General features: G+C 36.6%; 1 protein-coding gene across 1 annotated transcript in view; it reads left to right on the plus strand.

Annotated features, from left to right (window-relative positions):
- LOC122796926 (collagen alpha-6(VI) chain-like) overlaps positions 1-24,273 on the plus strand; it is a 1,619,258-nt gene that overhangs the window by 1,099,591 nt on the left and 495,394 nt on the right. Inside the window, exon 25 of the mRNA XM_044065693.1 lies at positions 5,828-5,863. Coding sequence (XP_043921628.1) covers positions 5,828-5,863 — 36 coding nt within the window. The remainder of the gene's footprint in view (positions 1-5,827; positions 5,864-24,273) is intronic.

Raw genomic sequence — 24,273 nt, forward strand, 5'->3', positions numbered from 1 at the left:
TGCAAATATTTCTCACCAACTTTGTAAGTTATTGTTAGGGCAAACATAACTATAAATTGAGTTCTGTCCACAGAGTAAATACCACAGTACAGTGTAGCATAAATCCTTGTCACCAGGGTAATTAAATTATAATAAAATTCACAAAAAACAAGTGCAACAATGAGTTATTTTTCTTCCAAGACCTTCCAAAGAAATGGAAAATCCAAATAGAAAGACTGTATCCAAAAAGAAGATTTATTCCACAAAGTAATATTTAAAATAGAGAGTTAAGTGCTTTCATCTTGTTACATTCAGGACTTCATCAGAAGTAAATAAAAAGCAAATTATATATATATATATATATATATATATATATATATATATATATATATATATATGTGTGTGTGTGTGTGTGTGTGTGTATGTATGTATGACTTAAGCCTTAATTGAATAATTAATTACTAGACAATTAACTAGGATAAAAAGATGTTGCATTCATAAAGGTACATAGAAATGCAGGTTTGACAGAATACACATAAAATACATATAAAAACATTTGAACCAATTCATTATAAGCTATACATATCCCACTAAAAAATTTACCAACTGTAGCCTCAAGCAATCTTGAATTATAAATGATGAAGTTAAAGTTTGGCAGATTTCAATTTTAATACTGAAACGATGGAAGTCATTTCATTTAGATCACAGTCCTTATTGGCCTACAATGATAATTGACAATATAATTCTCTATATTCCAGAGAGTCTTCCCACTGACCACCTCTGTGGTCTTTTTCAGGTGCTCTAGGACATGAAATTTAAAGTGCCCTTTCTTACAAATTATTAAATGTTTAACTAAAGCATTAGTTTGTCTTTTTTAGGGATCACTCTGTTTTACCTATGTAGAAAGAACCCCAAAAATCACATATGCTCAATGTAAACAGCTCCAGCACTGCAGTTATAATAGTCATGAACTGTGACTTGTCTATTTCTACAGGTTGTTAATTATGTTAGTGTTCCCTATATAAGGACACTGTGTACATGCACTACATGGGTAGGTTGATAAAACAATTACTATGTCTAAACATCAAAAGGCAGCTAAGTTGGAGAGGGATAAGAAGGAATAGGAATCAAGATAGGTTTACCCCTTACTTAAATCAAAATACACCATAGTTGAGAACTATCAAAGAGTTTATAATACATCTAATGAGGGTCATATGTTCGCTCACACCAATACTGTATCTTTTCCATCTGACAACAAAGGAACATTAGTATTTCATGCTGTTATTATGACCCTTTAGAGTTTCCTCCCCTATGACATTCCAATAGACTTTTACAGAAGGAGCAGCAGCACAGGGAATTTTATCCAAACCCCAACAGAGTGAAAAGAGGAAGTGGAGGAAAGTTGTCACTCTTCCTAAGGCGCCCTGTTCTATTAAACAAGAGGAAATTATTTTTGAACAAGACAGAGTTAAAAGTTTTTAACTACAGTAATGTTGCATTAAATACTACAATTTTTCTTCTATTTTTAAAAAAAGATTTCTATTTTGTCCCTTCAAAAACTTTTAATTTGAGTAAAACATCAGTGGATTTCAAATTATTTTTATGGAACATTAACCTTGAGACTATTTATTAACCCAGAGTAAATATAATTTACATACAAAATATACCCTAAATCCCACCCTGCACCCTGTACTACAAAATTTTGAATGTTTTGTTGAACATGACCTCTATAACCTAGCTGCTGACAATGGGAAGAGACACGTCACCCTATCTAAGGATGAAAACACACTACTTCATGATTTAATACATAATAATGAAGCAAGAATTATGAAACCAGAATAAAGGGATGGCTTGGTGATTATGGATTCTATTGATTACTCAGGGAATATATATCTTTCTGTTTCTAGAAATGAGGTCAACATTTCATATCAAAAGACTGACCTTATGTTGAATGATTTATTAATGCAAAAAATTATAGATCTGACCACTTTTGCCCATATTCCATCGATCTTTGGCATCCCCAATGCACATAAAAATATTGATGATCTACCACTTCATGTAATAGTCACAGCTAGTGGGTCAAAAACATATCCTCTTGCAGTGTACATTGACAGGAAATTAAAACCTTTTTATGGTCTCAGAACCCATATTTTATGGGACTCATGGGATTTCCTTAATAGATTTAATCATGTACAGTTTACAGAGGATTTACTATTTGCAGCTATAGATATTATTGACCTGTTTATAGTTATACTATTTCAACAGGGATTATCATGGTTTATGGACACCCTTAGGCTTTGTGACTTTTTGACACAAAAAGATTGTCATATTTTATGTGAGTTTATGGAAGCAGTTTTAAAATACAATTCTGTGTTTTTTGAATAAAACATTTTTAAGCAGAATAGTGGGGCAGCTATGGGGGCAGTGTGTGCCCCTATATTTGCTAATCTAGTCCTGTATGACTGTGAATGGAAATATGTGGTTAATTCTCCTCAGTTCAAATTTTGTTGTTTGTATGGAAGGTTTTTGGATGATATTTGTGTTCTCTTGACTGGACCCTGTTCTCAATTAACCACTTTTATTAACTATCTACAAAGTGCTAGATCTTTTCTTAGGGATTTTCATTATTTAGATATTTTAATATAAAAAACAGTAAATCCAAGAAATATATATCTAAGCTATACTGTAAACCTGCTTATAGTAATACCTTCCTGAATTTTCTCAGAAACAGAGCATTGTTAAGGGTCAGTTGGTTAGAGCTCTCTGTATGAACTCAGTCTACTGAAAATATGTTTTTACAAAGAGGTTACCCTGAAGAGTTTTTTGACACTGTTGTTGCTGAAGTACCTGCAGTAGTGTGGGGGGGGTGGTAAAGTATGTCCCAATTTTAAGTGACTTCACTGGTCGCCAACCTGATGTGACTGATCTTCCATTGTGTGAGATGTTTACTAATGCCCTATTTTAAAATATAACCAGGATTGGAAAACAGTCAAAAGCATTGTTAATAAATATTGGAACTTGTTTAGACAACTCCCTGGTACACTGAAAGTTTTTAACAATCCTCCAAAGTTTGTCTATAAAAAAGGAAAAAGTTTGAAAAATCTGTATGAGATGGATAAGAATATAAGCAATAAAAATAAAGCATGGGGAATGGGAATATACACATGTAGTGCATGGAGACAGTGTCTTTATATAAGGAACACTGAGATAATTAAATTACCCTGTAGAAACAGACAAGTCATGATTCATCACTATTACAACTGTAACAGTGCTGAAGTTGTTTACATTAGCATATGTGATTTTTGTCATTCTTTCTATGTAGATAGAGAGCTGTAAAAAATGAATTAACGAACACACTTACAACATTCATAAAGACAAAGAAATTCATGCTTTAGCTAAACATTTAAGAACTTGTAAGAAAGGGCACTTTAAACTGTATGTCCTAGAACAACAGCAAAAAGACCCCAGAGATAGTCAGTGGGAAGACACTCTGAAATACTGAGAATTTTTTTGGCAATTATCATTGTGGGCCAATAAGGATTTTGGTCTAAATGAAATAATTTCCATTGTTTCATTATTAAAATTGAGATCTGCCAACCTTTAACTTCAGCATTTATAATTCACAATTGATTGAGAATACATTTGGTATATTCTTAGGGTGACCATAGTGGTGCAGCGGTTAGCATTGCTGCCTCACAGCAAGAGGTTCTCTGGTTCAATTCTCAGCTGGGGTGCCTTCTGTGCGGAGTCTACATGTGGTCACATGGATTTTCTCCAGGTGCTCTGGTTTCCTCCCACATCCCAAAGGCTTGCTGTAGGTGGATTGGACACCCTAAATTGGCCCTAGGCATGAGTGCGTGCATGTGTGTGCCTTCTGTGGACAGTTGAGCACAGGGCTGGCAACATGACACCATAAAACTCCAATGCCAATCATGGGCAGACAAGTGATCCACTGTGGCATCCCCTAACTGGGAGAAGCCAGAATAAGACATTTGGTTTATTTTAGGGGGACATGTATATTGTATAATGATTTGGTTCAAAATGTTTTTATAAGTTGTTTATGTGTATTCTGTCAAACTTGCATTACTATGTATCCCTATGAGTGTAACATCTTTTTTATCATATTTGTTTACTAACTACTCATCAATTATTCAATTAAGGCTTAAGTCATACATATATTGCTGTAATCTGTTTTTTATTTAGCTCTGATGAAGTACTGAATATTGCAGGACAAAAGCTCTTAACTATTTTAAAATTTTCTTTGTGGAATAAATCCTTGTTTTTTTGTGAATTATATTATAATTTAGTTGCCCTGATAAGAAGGATTTATACTACAATGCACTGTGGCATTTACTCCATGGGCAGACCCCGATTTGTGGTTACTAGTTTCCTTTGGTTTGCCTTACCCTTAAATTTACCTGTGCATTAGGGCAAACATAGAAAGGCACCCAGCAGAAAGCAAATGAAGCAGCACTGTGCAATGATTGCTTTACAACAAAGGAGAGGTCAGGAAGAACAGAAGCTGCAGCGACTCTGTGGAGTGGCTAAGAAAGTAGCTTGATAAGCATGACATCTGCAGTTCAGAACTACACTGGGATTACTTTCTTGTTTTGAAACTATGCAGCTGCATAAGATATTATCATTACAATTTATGTATATATATTTTTTCCTTTACGTGGTAGAGTGGCACTTTTAATGTAGGTAGCTACTGATGGTTAGTGTCATGAGACAACATCTGAAGGTTAGTGCCTTCTCATGCACAGCATGGTAACTGCTCAAGGTTTTAGGTATTAGTAATTTACTTGCATTTGTCACTTATCTCTTGCTTTGCTGTTTGCCATAATGATAACTTACAGAGTTGGCAAGTTGTCTTTCGAATAGGTTCTGTGCAATGTTATTAGATTCACTCTCTAAAGATTCAACTGTAACACATGTAACCAAAGTACAAATTTCACTATATGAATATGTATGATATTATGGGCATATCTTCAATGTATTGATTAAGGGGTGGCACAGCGGCACAGGGGATAGTGTTGTCACCTCACAGCAAGAGGTTCCCTGGTTTAACTCTTGGCAGGGGTGCATTCTCTGTAGAGTCTGCATGTCCTCCCTGTGTTTGTGTGGGTTTCTTCTGGGTGCTCCGGTTTCCTCCCACAATCCAAAGACATGCAGTAGGTGTATTGGACACTCTAAATTAGCCATAGGTGTGAGTGTACATCCAAGTGTGTGGTGTGGAAGAACTAATATAGCAGGGTAGCAGTAATACCCAGCAGTGTAAACCTGCACTCCAGAAGATTCTCATTTGTGAAGTGACACCCCAACACCATGTAAAAAATGAGGAGAAAAGGTTGTGGATGGATGGTTTGATCTTAAGTGTGTTAAGTATATGTATGTAAGTGTGGATCTGCACGTGTCCATTTGTAAGAAGTTTTACAGAAATCTAAAAGTTCATCATGCAATACTGAACAAAATTGTTACATATTATTATGTTCATGTTTTCAGAACTGTTCATGAATGAATCAGGCAGTATTGCTAAATGTAGCAGATACATTTTATTTCACTTGAAGGACAAATCTCTTTTAAGCTTGCAAGTCTAATGTAGTTTTCATTTTTACTATTTAGAGTAGTATTTTGTGATATTAGGATTCCATCCAAGATACTAACAGAGTTCTAAGTGATAGAGCTAAATAAATAGTAAATTAATGTTTTACTGAAATGCTTACAAAGTGATCAGATGAACATCTACATTACTGCATTTAATGTAATATATGATCTTATTTCTTCAGTCCATATTTTGTGAACTGTTGATTGTAAGAATGCCATTTCAAATGTTTTTCTTTGTTTATAGGGTCCAACAGGAAGAAGAGGATCTCCTGGTTTAAAGGTAAGAAGATGATGATGATATATTTCCTACGGACTGAACATATGGGAGAACCACAGTTACATATAGGCACAACAGTCTCAGGCTGCACACATGAATTCTTAATATATGTAGTTATACATGTTTATATCACATGTTAAAGAAATCCACATCCTGATTTGACAGTGTAATTATGACAGTAAATATATGCAAATATAACCATGTGTCTACCACTCTGGTTTTACTTTGATGTCACAACCAGTTTTACTTTACATTCAAAAATAGTCACAAAAATGTGCAAAGAGATTTAAGATTGGGGAGAGTGCCAGACTACTGATGTAAAATAAAATTAATTTTCTAATGTAGTGTAAGGACTATCTAAAATGGCTTTCGGTCACTAGCAGAGTATCATCACCATTTATTTAAAATATGAAACCTGCATTACTGTCTACTATTTAAAAAATCATAGCTCTCAACCCCTAAGTGCAAAGATATGGAAAAAGCCAAAAGAATTAGAGAGCAGGCCCAAAATTAGGGACAGATATTAAATATTGTTCTTGTAAACTTGGAAAATTACTATAATAATAATAATAATAATAATAATAATAATAATAATAATAATAGGGTTTGCATTAGTATACATTTTTTGTAGGACAGAAAATCTAAACTCAACTGTATATGCCATTATGTAGCGACTTCCAACACTCAACAACTTGCTAGAAAACCACAACTTGTATTAGGAACAGATACATATGAGGTAAAAATCTGGACATTATGTGAAAATCTGGACAGATGAGAGATATTTAAGAAATGCCTTTTCAAACTGACTTGAGATAGTCACTAAGAAGCCTGCTTTAACAAAGTCATACATCCAATAAGATCACCATATGGTTCTGCACATGCTAGTAAAAATGGAACGCCAGATGTCAATTATGTTCAACACATTCTACAGAATCAACATCTGTGTAATATGTAAATACACCTATCTGGTGTGATTAATACAATGCTAAACTAAGAACATTGTACAAAATGTTCATAATGTGTTTTTCTCAGCACAATGTAATTCTATCACTCATATTTTCTGTGTTGAATTATGCACATTATTTTTCTATTTTCTTATGCTCTAAATGTTGTCATGTTTTTTTCTTACTTGTTTTAATTGTACCTTTGTTACTGCACCCATATTTTTTACTTCCTCTTCTATATAGTACTTCTCTGCTCATTATGAGCCCAGTTTGTGGCTGGAAATGGCCATTTGTCCAACCCATCCACCCATTTAATAAATAAATAAATAAAGTCATACAGTGTAGCAGTCTTACACTAAACTGCTAATGAAATAGGCTGGACTGTGCTGTCTGAGTTGGTCTACATAATTGCTATTACAACACTGTCATTTTCTGGAAAGCAAAATAGGTCATTTTAGTACAGCTATTATATTATGAAAAGACAGGGGTGTTTTTTAACATATAAATATTATTGGTGATAATGCTATAAAATTAATGTACTTTATAAGATTATATGAAATTCTGGGACTGTGCACTAAACACATTTCATTCTTCCTCTGATCACAAACATTCATTAGTAGCCATGTGCTAAATAAAGTCTAGGATCCTGACAACTCAATGGAGGGAATTTCAGAAAGTCCACTTAAAGTAAAATGGTTTTGTTGAAAATGACTTTCAGTAAATTTCTGACTTTGCTGTTATATAACTAGGATAAATAGCTAGCTAGCTAGAACAGGAGTTTCACCCACACACAATTCTCTCCTGCAATAACTTGGGTGTTTACTAAGAATGGTTTTAGCAGAGTGATTCTAATATATCAGCACTCACTAAACTTTCCTATAATGAGTTAACATGATTGTATAAAATACTAAATTTATTGCAGATAAACAATAATTCCCATATATATGGGTAATTCTACAGCATTCTGGATTCTTCCCCAGATTTTAATTGTTTCCCAGTTTTGTCTACAGTGCAGGACATTACGTTTTAAAATTGACACTCCCAGATAAAATATCCTGACTCTAATTTTTTTTTAAAATGTACATATTGTTGAAGTTAAACAGCCTGTGACTCTCTTCCTGAAAAAAAAAGGATTAAATAATTCCTACAGATAGTGATCAGTCTACAGAATGAAACCAGACATTATAATTTTATTTTTATTTATTTCACATTTGTTTAGCAGGAAAGTCCGACTGGACATACGTCCTTTTTTCAGCGTATGCCCGGGGAGAAAAACTCCACATAATATACAATATAGAACAGTTACAAATAAACAAGTTAAAATACAGGGTAGATACATTTGGAAAGCATCAGCAAAGTACAGTCCAGTAAAAATACATTTGGATAACCACAGCAAAGCTACAGTTGGTAAAAGAATTACAAGTCAGTTATAAAAACACATGGTAGATACATTTGGAAGACATCAGCAAAGTACAGCTGGCAAAATACATCTGGAAAATCTCAGCAAGGTACAGTCTGGTAAGGACGGGATGCTTACGGACTAGTATATTCAAGGAAGTTACAAATTTTACAGCTATTTTGAGATAGATCAATATAAGTAATGCTGATTAGTTCATGTAAAGCCTTTACTTTTTATTATAATGTTACTATTACAGATTTCTGCATATGAGGACGATGGTTTTGAAAGTGCTTATTGATTTTATTTGAAAACAGACGTATGCCTTCAAATGTTAATGATAATTTTTGTATAACACAATAAATGTACATAAACGTTCCAGCTCTGCATTTAACTTTATAATGAGTTCATCCAGCTTATTTATCTGTTAATGACATAATATATCTTGTTGTAGTCTTTTTTTATTTTCACATTTATTTGCTACACTTCCAAACTAAAACAAAACATCTTGGTCATAGCACAGTCACTTATAAACTGGACATTCCGAATAGTTTAGTTGTAAGAATGAGTTTGCATTGTTCTGCTGAAAACCCACATGCTCTGCAGCTTGAGATTCAGGTATGATACAGTCTCTGCCATCAAATAAAGTTATCTGATGAAAATGACAGCAAAGAAGGATAATTTTAAAGTCTGAATCAGGCACTGCTACAGAAAACAAATGTCAACACTAACATGTCAGATTCAGAGACCGAGTTCATAATGTGTAAAGCTGGAGTGCAGTAAACTAGAGTGAAAGGGTTGTATACACTTCAAAGTGACCTACAAAATAAAACATCTACAGCACTATGTTACATTATGTAGTGCAGGAATACACTCTGTGTGGTACACTTCAAAGTCACCTTCAGAGTAAAACATCTGTAGCAATGTGTTCCATTGTATAGTACAGGAACACACTCTGTGCAGTATATAATAAGCAACCCTATCCTTAGGACGGCATCAAGAAAGCTGGTACTGTACATCATGGATGTCTGCACAGGAGTACAAATGTACAGACATCTATACAGTCATGGCTTTGCTGTGGTGGGAGTGTTTGTATGCCCCTGTGATTCTGGAACTCTAAGCTCTCGTTAGTGGCAGATTTGTCAAAGTGTTGTAAGATGAAGGATTAGACAAACAAATGATTCAAAGAATGACTGCCATTGACGTTTCTTTCAAAACATACAAGATCTTCATTCAGATCAGGGATACTGGGAGCCAACCTTTGATACATGTTTGGTGGCATTGTGTTCACTTACAAACATCAGGTGACTGAATGACTTATGTTGCCCACTTGTGCTTACCTCAGAAATGTTACATGGAGCAAACAAGGGCAAGTGATGCCTTTGAACAAGTGTTATCAGAGAAGAATGGCTTAAGATGGACCAGATCCTGGCAATGGAATGTGACTCTTAGCACATCGTTGCTAGGGAAGGAGCCAGACATTGAGCAGGAGGCTGACACTTATCAACTATTTATAGTTAGTCTTACCTTACTGTTTAGGATTCTAGAAGACCATGAAAACAGTGCTTGATAGGGTACACCTGTTAGCTCTGTAGTACTACTACTAATAGGCTTCAGAAATTGCATGGAGAATGACTGAGAGGCCTCAAGGGGAATAACTTAGAGAAATGGCTTACCAAATCTGAACTGAAATTCAGAATTACTACTGGAATTCTACACCTGTCAGGGATTGTTCTTAACAAACACTACATCTGCACATAATGCTTCTCATAAATCTACTTGGTACTAGGTCACCATGGGCCAAACATCAGTAATCAACTTTGTAAATGCTTCATCAGTTCAAGAAATATTCAGAACTTGTTGAGTTAGATGACTTTAACTGTGGTAGGACAGACCCCAAAAAATTAAAACATATACTGAGTGTATGTTAGAAATGGCTAGCAGAGGCTCCAATTTGGAAGGGGTACAACTTTCTCTTTTGGAAGAGCTTTTCTCATACATTAGAGGAGGTCAGGATTGGAGATTCTCAATGGATCATGTTGAAGATTTCAGTATGGGAGGCAGTGCAAAGAAGTAAGTCTTGATTATCCCAAATACAAATAGGTATGCAACATCAATTCAATGATGGTACATTTAATTTACTTCTTAGGTAGTGTCACTGGACTCCACTTAAAGTCTTACAACTAGATGATGTTGCAAAATCATTCAATAAAGCATTTCTTAACATACCAAACTCCATAGTACTAAGTAGTATTGTGAAGTCCTTCGTTGAAGCATTTCTTAACATACTTGCCCGATTATGTAAAAAGCAAGTAAGACACTCACCTGCCCCTAGATGAGAAAAAATAGAATGTGTATCTTAGAGATGAGACATGAAAAATATAATCAGATCAAACTACAAAGAACTTACAACACTGTAGAAATCTAAAGAACTAAGTAAATATATGATAAATAATGACAAGAAAAAATATTATAAAAATCGGGTTCATATTATAACACTGAACGCTGAAAACAGCGAACAGTGTTACAGTGACACATATTCAGCGAACACTGAAAATGTCAAAACCACAGAGCAGCAATTTCTTTCCTAGGGAAAGAAATCGCTGTTTCAACCCCCCCCAAAAAAAACATTAAACTCTTCCAAACACATACACACATACCCTAACCTTGATTATACCCCCAAAAATCAGTAAACAACTAAATACACATATGCACGTAACCCAACCATACATCTAACAAAAAAAAAAACAGTAAACATTTTAAAACATATGCACTTAACTTAATCTGCACCGTAACCCTAAGGTCAGTAACTCTCGCACATTTACATAAACAGTTCCAAACACAAACACACTTACCTTAACCCTAATCCTACCCCCACCAAAAACAAAAGTAAACAGCTAAACACACACACACACGTAACTCAACCATACATCTAATGCAAAATAAAAAACAGTAAACACTTTCATACATATGCACTTACCTTAACCCGCACCCTAACCCTAAGGTCAGAAACTGCTGCACAATCATGCTTGGGAGCTATACCGGACAAGGGACCACACTACACTCCAGAACAGGCAAAGCAACGAAGCGATCAAGCGACTTCTTTCCCAGGAAAAGAATTCACTGAACAGCCAATTTGCTGTTTTGCCTGTTCGCTCTACATGTGTCGATAAAAATGCATTCGACAAAATACATTTTCATCATTCTAATATGAACCCTAAAAATCTACATTCTAGTTATAAAAATAACCATAAAAGCTTTGGGAATTCTAACCATATAATTCTAAAGCCTGGAGATATTTCTCAAACAAATCTTCCAAATTAAAAAAAGCAATTGTGGTTTTAGCAATATGAGGCTCACAACTATTTTAAGAATTAGCACCACTAGTGAAAACCAGGGACTACAACTTCTTGGATAATTCCAGAATTCAGTGTCTCCCATAGCTTGTTCCTCATAATGTGTCTTACCTTTTTGGATACCCTTTAGTGAGTCTGCCTTATATTTCCATGGATTCCTGTGGTCAAAAGGGTGTTGCATCACCTGCATGATCCCTGACTAACCTGTAAAATGTTTCTGAACTCCTGTAATACTTCTCAGACTTCTTGCACCTATTTAGGCAAGAAAAAATCCCTTTACTCCAATTGGCCTTACTTTACAGACTGTATTAATTCCAATAGCTGACAATGCCACCACCAGACTAATAAACATCCACACTGCAAGTCTTTTTTGAAGAAAATATGAGATTTTAAGTGATGAAAAAAAAATGAGGCATAAACTATTGTCCTCCTGATAAATCAGCATATAAAGAGAAAACTATCCCATTCTGACATAAAAAAATACATTCATAAAACATCTAATCCAATGGAATAACAGAATCAACAAAGTACATAACAATAAGCATTAAGTTCCTAGTTTTATATAATTTTTGCTCTCTCCCAGAGCATAAAAACAACATTTGACTAGATTAGTAAGGAAGTCAAAAATACTACGAGAAGTAGGAAGGCTGCCTATAATCACAAGGCAGCCTCCAACAATAAAGACAAACTTAAGACCTTTTTTCTTAACTTATGTAAGCAATCTTCACAATAATACCCTGCCATGCTCCCAGCTCATTGTAAAATGATAATAACCACAAAGACTCAGAATTCAAAGCTACCATTTTGGCAAATAAATTTAACTGTAATTTCACTCCACCTGCTATACCCCTGGTCACCTCCATACCAGCTCATGCCAAGCCCCACCTCATCATTATCCAAGTCTCAGCCGCCCTCTCTAAAATAAAAAAAATGCCTAAATCAGGACAATCAGCATACTAGCAACTGTAAACCTCTCTTAAACATATTTAATGAAAGTCTCCCAATAGGCTATTGTACCTGAAAAATGGAGAAATTCCTTAAGGGCGGCCCTTCCACTGATCCAGGTAATTGTAGGCCATCAGTCTCACTAGTCTTATCTGTAAAGTCACAGAACAACTTATTGTAGAACTATTTAATAAGGACAGACAAGATCTGCACAGTATAGACCCTTCACAGTTTGACTTTGCCTTCTTTATCTTGTTAGCTTCTAGGAAAAATTCACTAAAGCCCGTATGAAGGACTTCCCATCTACAATTCTTAGCTAAACATAACCAGTGATTTAATACTTTTCCTTTCTCTTCCATCATAAACTTGCAATAATATGATCAGTTCCCATTGCAAGATAACAAACACACTGCTACCTCTATATTTCAGTGTGCAGCCATGATTCATATTATCAGCTTGCTCATAGTAGCTGTCTGCCCTACTATAAGTGAGGCCTGTCATGAACAACTGCAAGAAAGGTGGAGTAATTTATCTCAACACATCTCATTTCTAGCTGACCAGATACTTGAACAGAGGCTGTGAATGTGAATATTACTTCTTCCTGGAATATGTGCCCTACAGCAAATAATTGTAAAACATCAATATAAATGTCTGTTATGTACTGTTATGTACAGAGACAGAGTCCTGCATGCTTCCAAGAATTTCTAGCTTTGTAATGTCTCCAAAATCCCTTATGAACATCCATGCCCTCCCAAGTGAACTGAGATGATAATATAGCTTTACAGTTTAAATTTCAGCACCCTTCTCAGGTTACAGAGATACAAATCTGCTCTGTTCTAAGCAGTGTTTTTGTAAAACAGTATATTATTATTATTTTAAATATGTTTAGAAAGGCAGAAGAAACTTGTACAGCAGTTACCTGTGTAATAACTCACAGAATGTCTTCTTCACACTGAGCACGCCCACAGTGACTACCTTATGCTGGTGGGAGCTGTTACATTCCTACCCCCAATTCCCGAGTGGCCCCCTATTCTGTTACAGTTATACAACCTGGTCTCCATCCAAAAACCCACGTACTTCCCGCACCTTTTGAAATCATACACATAATTATAAACATATCTCAGTTACATTTCCTCACATCTCTAAAACACTAGCCACTTAGACATTAAAAACTTCCATCTTTTTCCTCTTCTGCAGTCTTGAAACAGCAGAGTAGCCCATTGAAATCAATGGAATAGTTTGTTTTCACGAAGTAACATATTTAGCAGTGTAACACCCATGCAGTGGCCCAGCAATCAAGGAGCCTCAGTCCTCCCCACTAACGCCAGTGAGGGGTGTCCATATAGGGAACGGATAATAAAGACACACAGTAAAGTACAATTTCCCTTAAGAGCACACAGAGATCATAGTCAGTCTGGTGCTGGTGTCTCCCTTTCTCTCCAGGCCCCCAATAAGACTCCCCACTGGCAAAGCTATAGGGTACAGATCTCAGCATAGTGGGCAAGCTAAAATCTCCAGCACCTTCTCTGTCCAACCAGTGCTTTGTGTCCCTGCCTAAGTAGCTCACACATGTACACTTTGAGATAAGAGTTTATACAACCACATAGACACTCCTTGGGAAGGCTGGCACATGTTCTCCAGCTGTGCCCCTTTTACTCAGACTATATGGTAGTACCACTCGCCACCATACACTCCTGGAGAAGGCTGGCACAGGTTCTGCAGCTGTGCCCCTTTTACCCAGACTATATGGTAGTACCACTTGCCACCATACACTCCTGGAGAAGGCTGGCACAGGTTCTGCAGCTGTGCCCCTTTTACCCAGACTATATGGTAGTACCACTTGCCACCACCCACTAATATTTATCAGCTACTCAAAAGCCCTTATAAAAGGGTGTCCAATTATACTGCACAATATTATTATCCAAATGGTAAGTACAACTGAACAGTCAAGGCTTATTTGAAGTAGCTTGGCCAGTATCACTATATACATGCAATGTACTCTTAGAGCTTAAATTATCTCTACACAAAACAGCCACGGTTGAAAGGTTTAAAAATATTTAATAATAAATAATAAAAACACAAGACAATACTTCATACTACACGGTGCTATTCAAAAATTCAGAGATCACAGGACAATGCTTAAAATAATACAGTAGAATAGTTCTGACATCAACACAGAGAAAACTAATCTAATCTTCCTAGTTCCTAGCTATATCTAAGAGAAAACACAGTTCTAAAATATACGTATATATAGACAAGACAGTGCTGGTGATGTTGGATGTTTTCAAGACAAATGCTAAATGCCCTCATTCTTTCTGTCCTTAAATTGATAACACAGTACCACTGATTAATTTCAGATTACATTTATTTCTGGTTCCCAGGCTAACAGAAACTCAGAGTTTAATAGCCTTTTTGATCTTGCAGCTGGTCAGGAAGCCAGAGCAATAAAATAAATTATACATGTAAATTCTAGCCATTAACTCTGGCCTCAAAACAATAATCAGAATATCTCTCCCTCTAGACATCTTGGCTCTGAGTTTTACATCAAAGAATTTCACAATGCTTGGCTTATCAGCTTTCTTACAGCAGAGTGCACTGTTGTTACATGTTTGCAGTTCAACATCCAATGCAGTCTTTTCACATATAAACTACATGAACTACAAAATGAACTGGCACCTCACCTAAGTGTCATGTTTAAACAGAGCCTCACCTCAGGCTTCGTGCCCACTGAGTGGTGTATAGCTACAGTTATCCCACTCGGCAAGGGTGGATCCACCTTGGATTCTGGTTACTACTGCCCCATCAGTCTGATGAGCCTGATCTGCAAGGCCATGGAACGTATTATCATGGAACTTAGAAACAAAGACATTAGCAACTTTCAAACTCTGAACCTCACCCAATTTGGGTTGGTGAAGGGCCGATCTTGTCTCCTGAACCTGACTGACTTCTTTGAATCAATCTCCAGAGCTGTGGATGAGGGTAAGGCAGTCCACACAGCCTATCTGGACCTCACCAAGGCCTTTGATACCATCCCCCACTCTGGAATCATAGATAAACTTACTAAGCTGGGCATAAATCCATACATCACTCGATGAGTTGCCAACTGGCTTACTGACAGAACCCACACTGTAAAAGTAGCCGACTCCAAATCCAGCTCCAGACAAGTGACAAGTGACGTACCTCAGGGTTCAGTCATGGGACCGCTCTTGTTTGTCATCTACTTCTCTGAAGTACAGGCCAAAACTAAGGGACTCTGGCTAACAAAGTTCGCAGATGACTGCAAACTGGGAGACATTATTGAATCCCCAAATTATGTGGATATTCTACAAAAGGGCCTTACAGAAACAGATGCTTCTTGCCAGAGCCATGGGCTCAAGCTCAATGCCAAGACACGTATAGTTATCCGCTTTGGAAAAAAACATATACCCATGAATTACCACATAGGTGGCAGTACACTAAACACCAAAAGTGTGATAAGACACTTAGGGACACAGGTGAACAGTGGTCTCACCTTCGATAACCACATAACCACAACAGTCAGCAAAGCCTTCTATGTGGCACACCTCATCACTAAGGGCTTTTCATCCAGAAAAAAGGAGGTCATTGTCCCACTGTACTCATCCCTCATTAGACCCATTATAGAATACAATGCTTTGTTTGGTATGTACCTCTCAAAACTTCTGCAACAACTGGAAAGGACGCAGAAATACCTCACTAAAAGAATCACAGGCCTAAAGCAAATGCCCTATGCTGACCACCTAACAAAACTCCATCTATACGCTGTCACATATTGACTATTCAGAGGCGATATCTGCTTAATGTACAAGGCCATGTCAAACCCAGAGTTGTTGGACATGCTACACTTAAAGAACATGCTCCAGGAATCTAAACCTTGTCATCACAATGAACAAAACATGCTGGAGGGATAGGTTCCTTACCCACAGACTCCCCAGTCTCTCGAATAGACTGCCCATACATGTTAAGTCGAGTGCCTCTTTGGCCCTCTTTGAAAGGAACCTTGACAATTGGATGGGAGATAGGAAATTCACCCCGGGGATCACGTCAGTCGCCCTGATAGACAGGGGTCCAGGGAAGTAAATATTGTGGGAAGAAATAGCCAAGGAATTGTTATGGCTAGGCTTGTACAGGCTCTAGGGATGATAGCCTAGAACCAACCTATGAACCTATAAGAGAACAAGCCGGTGGCTTACATTAATATTTACAAATGACAGAATTATCTACAAAATTCTATCTGGCTAGGCTGGCAGCCTTCACCTATCTTCACAAGCAGAATGTGGGTCTTGGTATTATGAGCAGTACCTGGTGGGAAGGCAGACTGCCTGCAGTAGCAGACTTCCACATACAGGTGGAGCTTCTGGGAAGATAGTCATGCAGCTTGTACCATACCTCTCAACTGTATGCATTTTCGCAAATTTTTGCCTCATATTTTTGGCCTGTTTGTCATAAAATGTTGGTTTTCTAGCAAATTAGTGGCAAATAATTAAAGATGGAAGTTAGAAGATAATGACAGCCATTTGAGTTTCAGACTTCATACCCTTCAGAATATTCATACTAATGCATAACCTGTTATTCTATCAACTTTCTAAGTTTGTAAGAGCAATATTTTATTTATTTTATTTATTTTATTTTACATTTGTTGACCGGGCTAGTCCAACTGGATGCATGTCCATTTTCAGTGGAGGCCTGGGGAGAAAAGCTCCAAAGAACAGAGATACATAAACAAATACAGTGACAAAACTGAAGTAGGTTAGTAAACTGGCATTTATATGCAAAATAAAACAGTAAGTAATTATATATATAATTTAAAAGAGATACAAGTTAGTAAAGATGGATTGTCAATATAAAATCAAATATTTAAAAATTGTCCCTATTTTGGGCCTTTGTCCCACTTTTATTTATAGCTTCGTCCAGATTTCTTGCTATAAGAGGTTAAGAGGTATGAGCTGTTGTATGTCACCTTTGGAAAAAAGGTTTAGCTGTAGCCCTTAGTATATATAATTAGCAGAGGTGTGGGGACCTGTTTCTTGTTACATGTATGGTGCGGTGTTGGCTTCCATGTTTTTGACTATATGTGATGTATGTTTTTGCAGTCAATTATGGGTGGTTTCATTAAAGTTAGGTATACACACGCGCACACACATATATATATGTATGGGTTCCCTTCAAATCATCAAAGTACCACAGTATCAAATAGCAAATCCTGGGTCATTGAAACAACTTTGATGATCAAACTCCCAAAACAGAGAAAAATCATCCTAGGGAAATGTACCACTTGGCCACCATAGAGAACCTAGCCCTTTCCCCACAGTAGTACAATCTTGGACTTGGTATATTTAGTTAGGGGGGGTATGAGGACATATCCCCTCACACTAGGTGGTGGGGGGGTGAAGCCCCCCCACTCAGAATGTTTTCTTCTTTCCCTATTTTTTTGTTTTGCCCTGGTGGTCAACTGGTTCTTTTCCTCGGGTTGATTTTCGCTGTTCCGTGTGCTCGATGAACTGAAGATTCTGCAAAGTCTTCTCTATGAATCAGGATTCGATATTATGCTAATTTGATGCTTTGAAGTAGAACCATATATGTATGTGTTTACTTTGCTTTATCGAATTTACACTTACCTTAATCTGTATCTGCTAGATGACTTCACTGAGCACTTTAAAAAGCAAAGCCATGAATCATCGGAAGTTTACAGTGAGAAATGAACTACTCAGCCAACAGGGTGAACTTTGCCATTTTCCCCCGTATAGTGCAATCTCAGAGTTGGTATATTTAGTTAGGGGCTTGAGGGCGAAGCCCCCACTATGGTGGGTTTAATTTGTGTCTATTTTATTATTTTGCCTTGGTGGCCAAGTGGTTCATTTCCCAATGAAAATTTATGGTGTTTCGTAGTTTCACATTTTAAAGTGTTCGGTGAAGTTGTGTGTGTGTATGTGTATATGTGTGTGTGTGTGTGTGTGTGTGTGTGTGTGTGTGTGTGTGTGTGTGTGTATGTATATATATATATATATATATATATATATATATATATATATATATATATATATATATATATAGGTCTATGCTGTTTGATCAAAAGCACACAACATCGATCTAACAACATCCAAGCCCATAAAAGCGAAAGTGCACTATATCAAATGTGCACTTTCGCAAAACCAGGTTTTTGTAACCAGCAAAAAACAGACTAACAACCGCTAAATAGTATTTTGCAGGGGGGGCAAGCCCCCCTGCACCCCACACACCCCCTAATTTAATATTCTAACTCCAAGATTGCACTACAATGGGGAAAAGGGAATATTCCCTCATCCCCACTGTACCACGATCTCCACAAGAGGTTTGTTAGCTGTACATCAACAGTTTATGTTGATGTACAACTAACAAAACATGCAAACATCATGCTTTCTCCTTTTTTCAGTCTCCTTTGGCGAAAGTGCATATTCAATGTTATGCACTTTCGCTAAAGTGTGTTCATCAAATTACGGTTCAATGAACCGCGCTTTCGACGTTCTAACAGAGACCCATATATATATATATATATATATATATATATATATATATATATATATATATATATATATACACATTTATATGGGTCTGCTGTACATAATCAAAAACTTATGTCTTCGAAAATAAACAGTAGACCCACACATACACGAAAGTGCACTTCCGCAAACATCGATTCAACAAACTGATAAAAACAGTAAAACATTGTTTTTGCAGGGCAAGCCCCCCTGCACCCCCTACCACAACCCCCCTTCTTAAATATACCACCTCCAAGATGGCACTACAGTGGGGAAACACGTAAATTCCCTTTCTCCACTGTAGTGTACTTCGACACTTTCGCTAAGTGCACTTTCACAAAACCGAGAATCTACTGTTCGTTTTCGAACAAGTGGATTTTCGGTCTTTTTCAGTAGACCCATTTATATATATATTTATACACACACACACACACAAGCAGCTCAGTATAAAAAATAACAGCAGCACAATTCTGAAAGAGTGTAACAAAAACCCAGCCAAGCTAATGTTGTCACTGTGTGACAACTTACACCTCCTATAATGAAGGCCCTTGGGATATATGCAAATGACCTCTTAATGACGTCAAATGTTTCAGCTACATGATTTCTGAATGTCTATGGCTTGTTTGCTTTTTAAGTCTTTATAGTTACATTCAGACCAATAAAGCCAAACCCAAATAGTTGTTTTTTGCTGTTCTAATGAAAAATACAATAATCTGTGTGAAATGTCTCTTGATTGGCAGCTTCACCACAGCAGACAGGTGGCAGATTCGGAAGATATTAGGAAAAAAAATTAACTGATGATTAAATGTCACTTTGAATTCTGACTCTTAAAATGAATCTTCCAAATCAGATTTAGTTTGATGTTTATTCGAAATATTTTAATTTGACTTATTTGCTTCTTTTAAGCGATGTCAAGCACTAAGTGTAAAATACATTATCATCTCTGACAATGAATGTATCAATTCTAACAAAAATACAGAAAAACAATTAATTTTACTTGTCTCTCCATGGTCAGTTTACTGAGTAAATATACAGGTTAATGATCTAAATCATACATTGTTACTTTAGTTTAATTATATTGTGAAACCTTTTAGCTTATGTTGGTGGTTAGGACTCACTGTGTTGGCACTCAATTACAAGTTCATCTAGTTATGTAGTACTTATGATAGTTGTATTCACATGCTAATGGAGCATGAGCATTACATTTTCCTTTAAGTGACAATATTCTTTAATAATCATGTTTGGTTATCATGTATTAATAGACTGTAGACACAAAATAAATGTATTTATTGGATGGCTGTAATTTAATATACCAGTACAGAGCCAAATGAAATTCTGCTAATCAACCCCACTAGTCTGCCATGTCATACTGAAGACTAACTTAAAAGCATTTATGTAGGGAAGTTATGCCCCCATGTCCTTATATGGGTGCTCTCCCCTGCACCTCAGTCTCTATATATACAACCTCTGAGGTTGTACCATCTCAGTGAAAAGGGAAAAGCATTTTTTTAACTTTTGCTTTGCACTTATGCAGCTGTGGAAATGCTGTATTTATAGTGTAGGGATGCGTGCGTACAGGTCCCTTATAAGGGATATTGGGAGCACAGACTCTCTGCAGAAAAACATTTGCCTTCATTCTTAACTGGTAGGATTCAGAACTGATTCTCGATTCCAACTTGGCCTTATACAAAAGCTCGAGGTATTCCACTAATTTGTGGCTGTAACCCTATCCCATCATGCCCTAGGAAAACTGCCCAGATCTTGTTTGCCGCTAAACAAGATTGGGTGCTTCCATACTGTCTCAGGCTAAGTGGAACTCTCCTTTTTTAAATTTTGGATAACTGTTCTTTAATCATTTCTATTATATTTAAGTAGTGTTTCTTGAATAGTTGGGAATGTTCATTTTCTGCTGTTTGTGCTGTTGGCCGTCATTTTTCCTCTCAACGCCTTCTTCTCTCACCCTATCCTGGATTAAATTTTTCTCTTCTAAGCCCATTTTAGTTAGAGGGCTTTCTTTCTGTTAACTTTTAAGCTTATTTAAGTTAGAGAGCCCATTTGACTTTACATGTTGTCTTTTTGTTCCTCTGTAAATTACTTTCTTGGAGGCAGACAAGTCTCCAATATTAACCAATGTAGAGGTGTTTCTGTTTCAGAATAGGTTTCAGTGGAACCATTACATTTAAGCCTGGGGCGGTTAGCTCTTAAGTTATTTTTCCACCCAATTTCAAGAATCTCAGTATTGTTTTGAATAGCCCCAGCTCTATGACCTATGGGGACACATTCTATAGCTTTAAAGTTAAAATAATGGGTTGGATTTGAGCTAATATGAGATGCTAGCGCATTTTTCATGTCCTTTTGTTGGATATCTCGTAAGTGACGTAAAACCCTGTCTTTCAAGGGTTGCTCAGTTTTGCCTATGTAGAAACAAGGGCAAAGGTGGTAGCATGCTAGATATACAAGATGTTCACTGTTGCAGGTTGCTTTAACATTAAATACATAGCTCTTGCCTGTAGTTGGTTGGATGAAAGTATTAAAGCATTTAAACTGACAGACTTTACATCTTCTGCATTTGTGGGTTCCTTGTCTCAAAATATTAACATTTTTCTTGGGAAAACCATCTTTATTGCAGAGAAGTCTTTTGATGTTCTTTTTGTTCCTGAATGTGAACCTCGGTCGTTCTCCTAAGATGTTTTTTGTTCTATTATCTTCAGTCAAAATAGGCCAGAACCTTCTGATGGCATCACATACCTTCTTGTGGTCTATATTAATGGTAAGGACACAATTTAAATTGGTCCAAACAAGGTACCTTGTGACTTGAAGTGTATCCAGTGTCACATTGCCAGTACTACATCTGGAGAATTAGGGATGTCCTTTTGTTCGTCTTAAAATTTCAGGGTGGATTTTGGCAGTCAAGTCATCTCATCTATAACCCCTATTAGACAGATTCTCTTCTAGTTGCCTGCATTCCTTCTGAAATATGTGGTCATCCGTGCATAGCCTGGAGATCTGTATAAGTTGATTCCATAGATGTTTCATTGGACAAATCCAGCGTGCATACTACTCCTATGCAGAAAATGGTTCTTCCAAGTTCTTTTCCTGTGGACATGCATACTTATCCCACTGGTTTGGTCTAACTGCAGGCATATGTCAAAAATATTCTCATTCCTTGAGTACTGAAGAGTAAATTTCAAGAACTCTGTAGTAGTTTCAAGGTATTCAGAAAAAGACTTAAGCTCATCTTCATTCCCATTCCAAAGGATAAAAATATCATCCACAAAACGTCCATAGTATATAGTTAGTAGACCAAGGGTTCTTATCACACAAAACATGCACTGACTCCCATTGTGCCAATACTATGTTCGAATAACTATTGGCACATGAGGTGCCCCATAGCTACACCCCATACTTGCCACTAATAAGTACTGCCGTATGAAAATACCTTGTTTTCCAAGATTAGTTCTAATAGAGAACATATCAAGTTGGAGTTCGATCCCAGTGGAGATGAAAAATCTCTGATTGCTTCAATCCCATAGGAATGCGGTATCACCATGAATAAATTATTTATGTCTATTGTTAGTAATAACAGATTGGCCATGCTTCCCAAGTCTTGCGTTTTCCCGGAGAAATTCTTCAAAAAGCTACCCGAGTCTTTCAAAACTGATTTTGCTTCTGGTATGAGTTTTTTCAGATCTTTCTCAACATACATAGACAGGGCATCAGTTACCTAACCTCTCCCTATGCCTATAGGTCATAAAAGAGGGTTAACTGGGTTTTTGTGTATCTTTGGTAGGCCACTTATGGCTAGAATAGTGGGATAGATTACCTCAAAGAAGTCAAACAGTTCTGTAGTGATATGTTATTGTAAAAGCAAATCATTCAAGATGTTCTATACATTTTTGATCATCCTGTCAACTGTGGTTCTATTAATGATTTTGTATGTTCCTGAATCACTTAGCAGATCATGCATCTTGTTCCTATACCAAGTCATCTCCATTGCTACAATGGCCCCTCCTTTATCAGCAGGTTTAATGACCAGGTCATCCTTTGACTTCAGGTCAAATAGAGCTTCTTTTTCCTCATTGGTCAAGTTGTGGAAATGGACACCTTCTTTGTTATTTCCCCTCAATTTTGCAACCTCATTTTCACACAAATGGACAAACAAGTCCACAGCAGGATGGTTGTCAGTTACAAATGCGATGGTCTTTTTGGTACAGGCAAAAATGGCTGATTAGCATTACTGAAAATAGTTTTTAGAGTGACATTCCTAGCAAAAAGTTTTATGTCCGTAACAAACTCATTCAAATCAGATCTTCTCAAAGAAATTAAAGTTAAACCTTTCTCCAAGACCCAAATGGCTTGGTGGCTTAATGGTGTCTGTGTTATATTCACCACTAGACTCTGTTCTAGACCTTCTGGTGGTTGAACTTTTTTCTTTTCCTGTCTTGACTTTCTGTTCTCACATTCTTGCTTTGGTTCTCCTCTATAAAATGTATGAAAATACATTGTTTTCCAGATCTTGTTTGCCGATAAACAAGATTGGGTGCTTCCATACTGTATCAGGCTAAGTGGAATTCACCTTTTTCAATTTTTGAATAATTGTTCTTTAATCACTTCTGTTATATTTAAGTAGTGTTTATTGAATAGTTTGGAATGTTCATTTTCTGCTGTTTGTGCTGTTGGCCGTCATTTTTCCTCTCAATGCCTTTTTCTCTCATCCTATCCTGGGTTAAATTTTTCTCTTCTAAGCCCATTTTAGTTAGAGGGCTTTCCTTCTGTTAACCTTTAAGCTCATTTAAGTTAGAGAGCCCGTTTGACTTTAGATGTTGTCTTTTTGTTCCTCTGTAAATTACTAGGCAAGCTTGTTTGATTAAAGGTGTGCTCTCCTTACCCATTTTTAGTTAGAGGGCTTTCCTCCTGTTAACATTTAGGCTCGTTTAAGTTAGAGAGCCCGTTTGACCTTAGATATTGTCTTTTTGTTCCTCTGTAAATTACTAGGCAAGCTCGTTTGAATTAGAGGGCTGCTTTTGCCCGTTTAATTTAGAGGGCATTTTTTCTTTTTTTTTCTCCTTTGCACTTGCTTGTTGTTTAAAAAAAAGTTGTAGTACTTAGTTTATTATCTTCTTGCTATTGTTTTTGTTGCCTTTTTTCTGAAATGTCTACTAAGCAGCCTAAGGATAGTAAACCCTTGGGGTTTAAAAAATGTGAAAAATGCAGCCAAAAAACGTCAGTTACTGGT

This window comes from Protopterus annectens, chromosome 3.part0 (genome assembly GCF_019279795.1).
Source record: "Protopterus annectens isolate FY-2018-M chromosome 3.part0, PAN1.0, whole genome shotgun sequence".
NCBI classification, from domain to species: Eukaryota; Metazoa; Chordata; order Ceratodontiformes; family Protopteridae; genus Protopterus; species Protopterus annectens.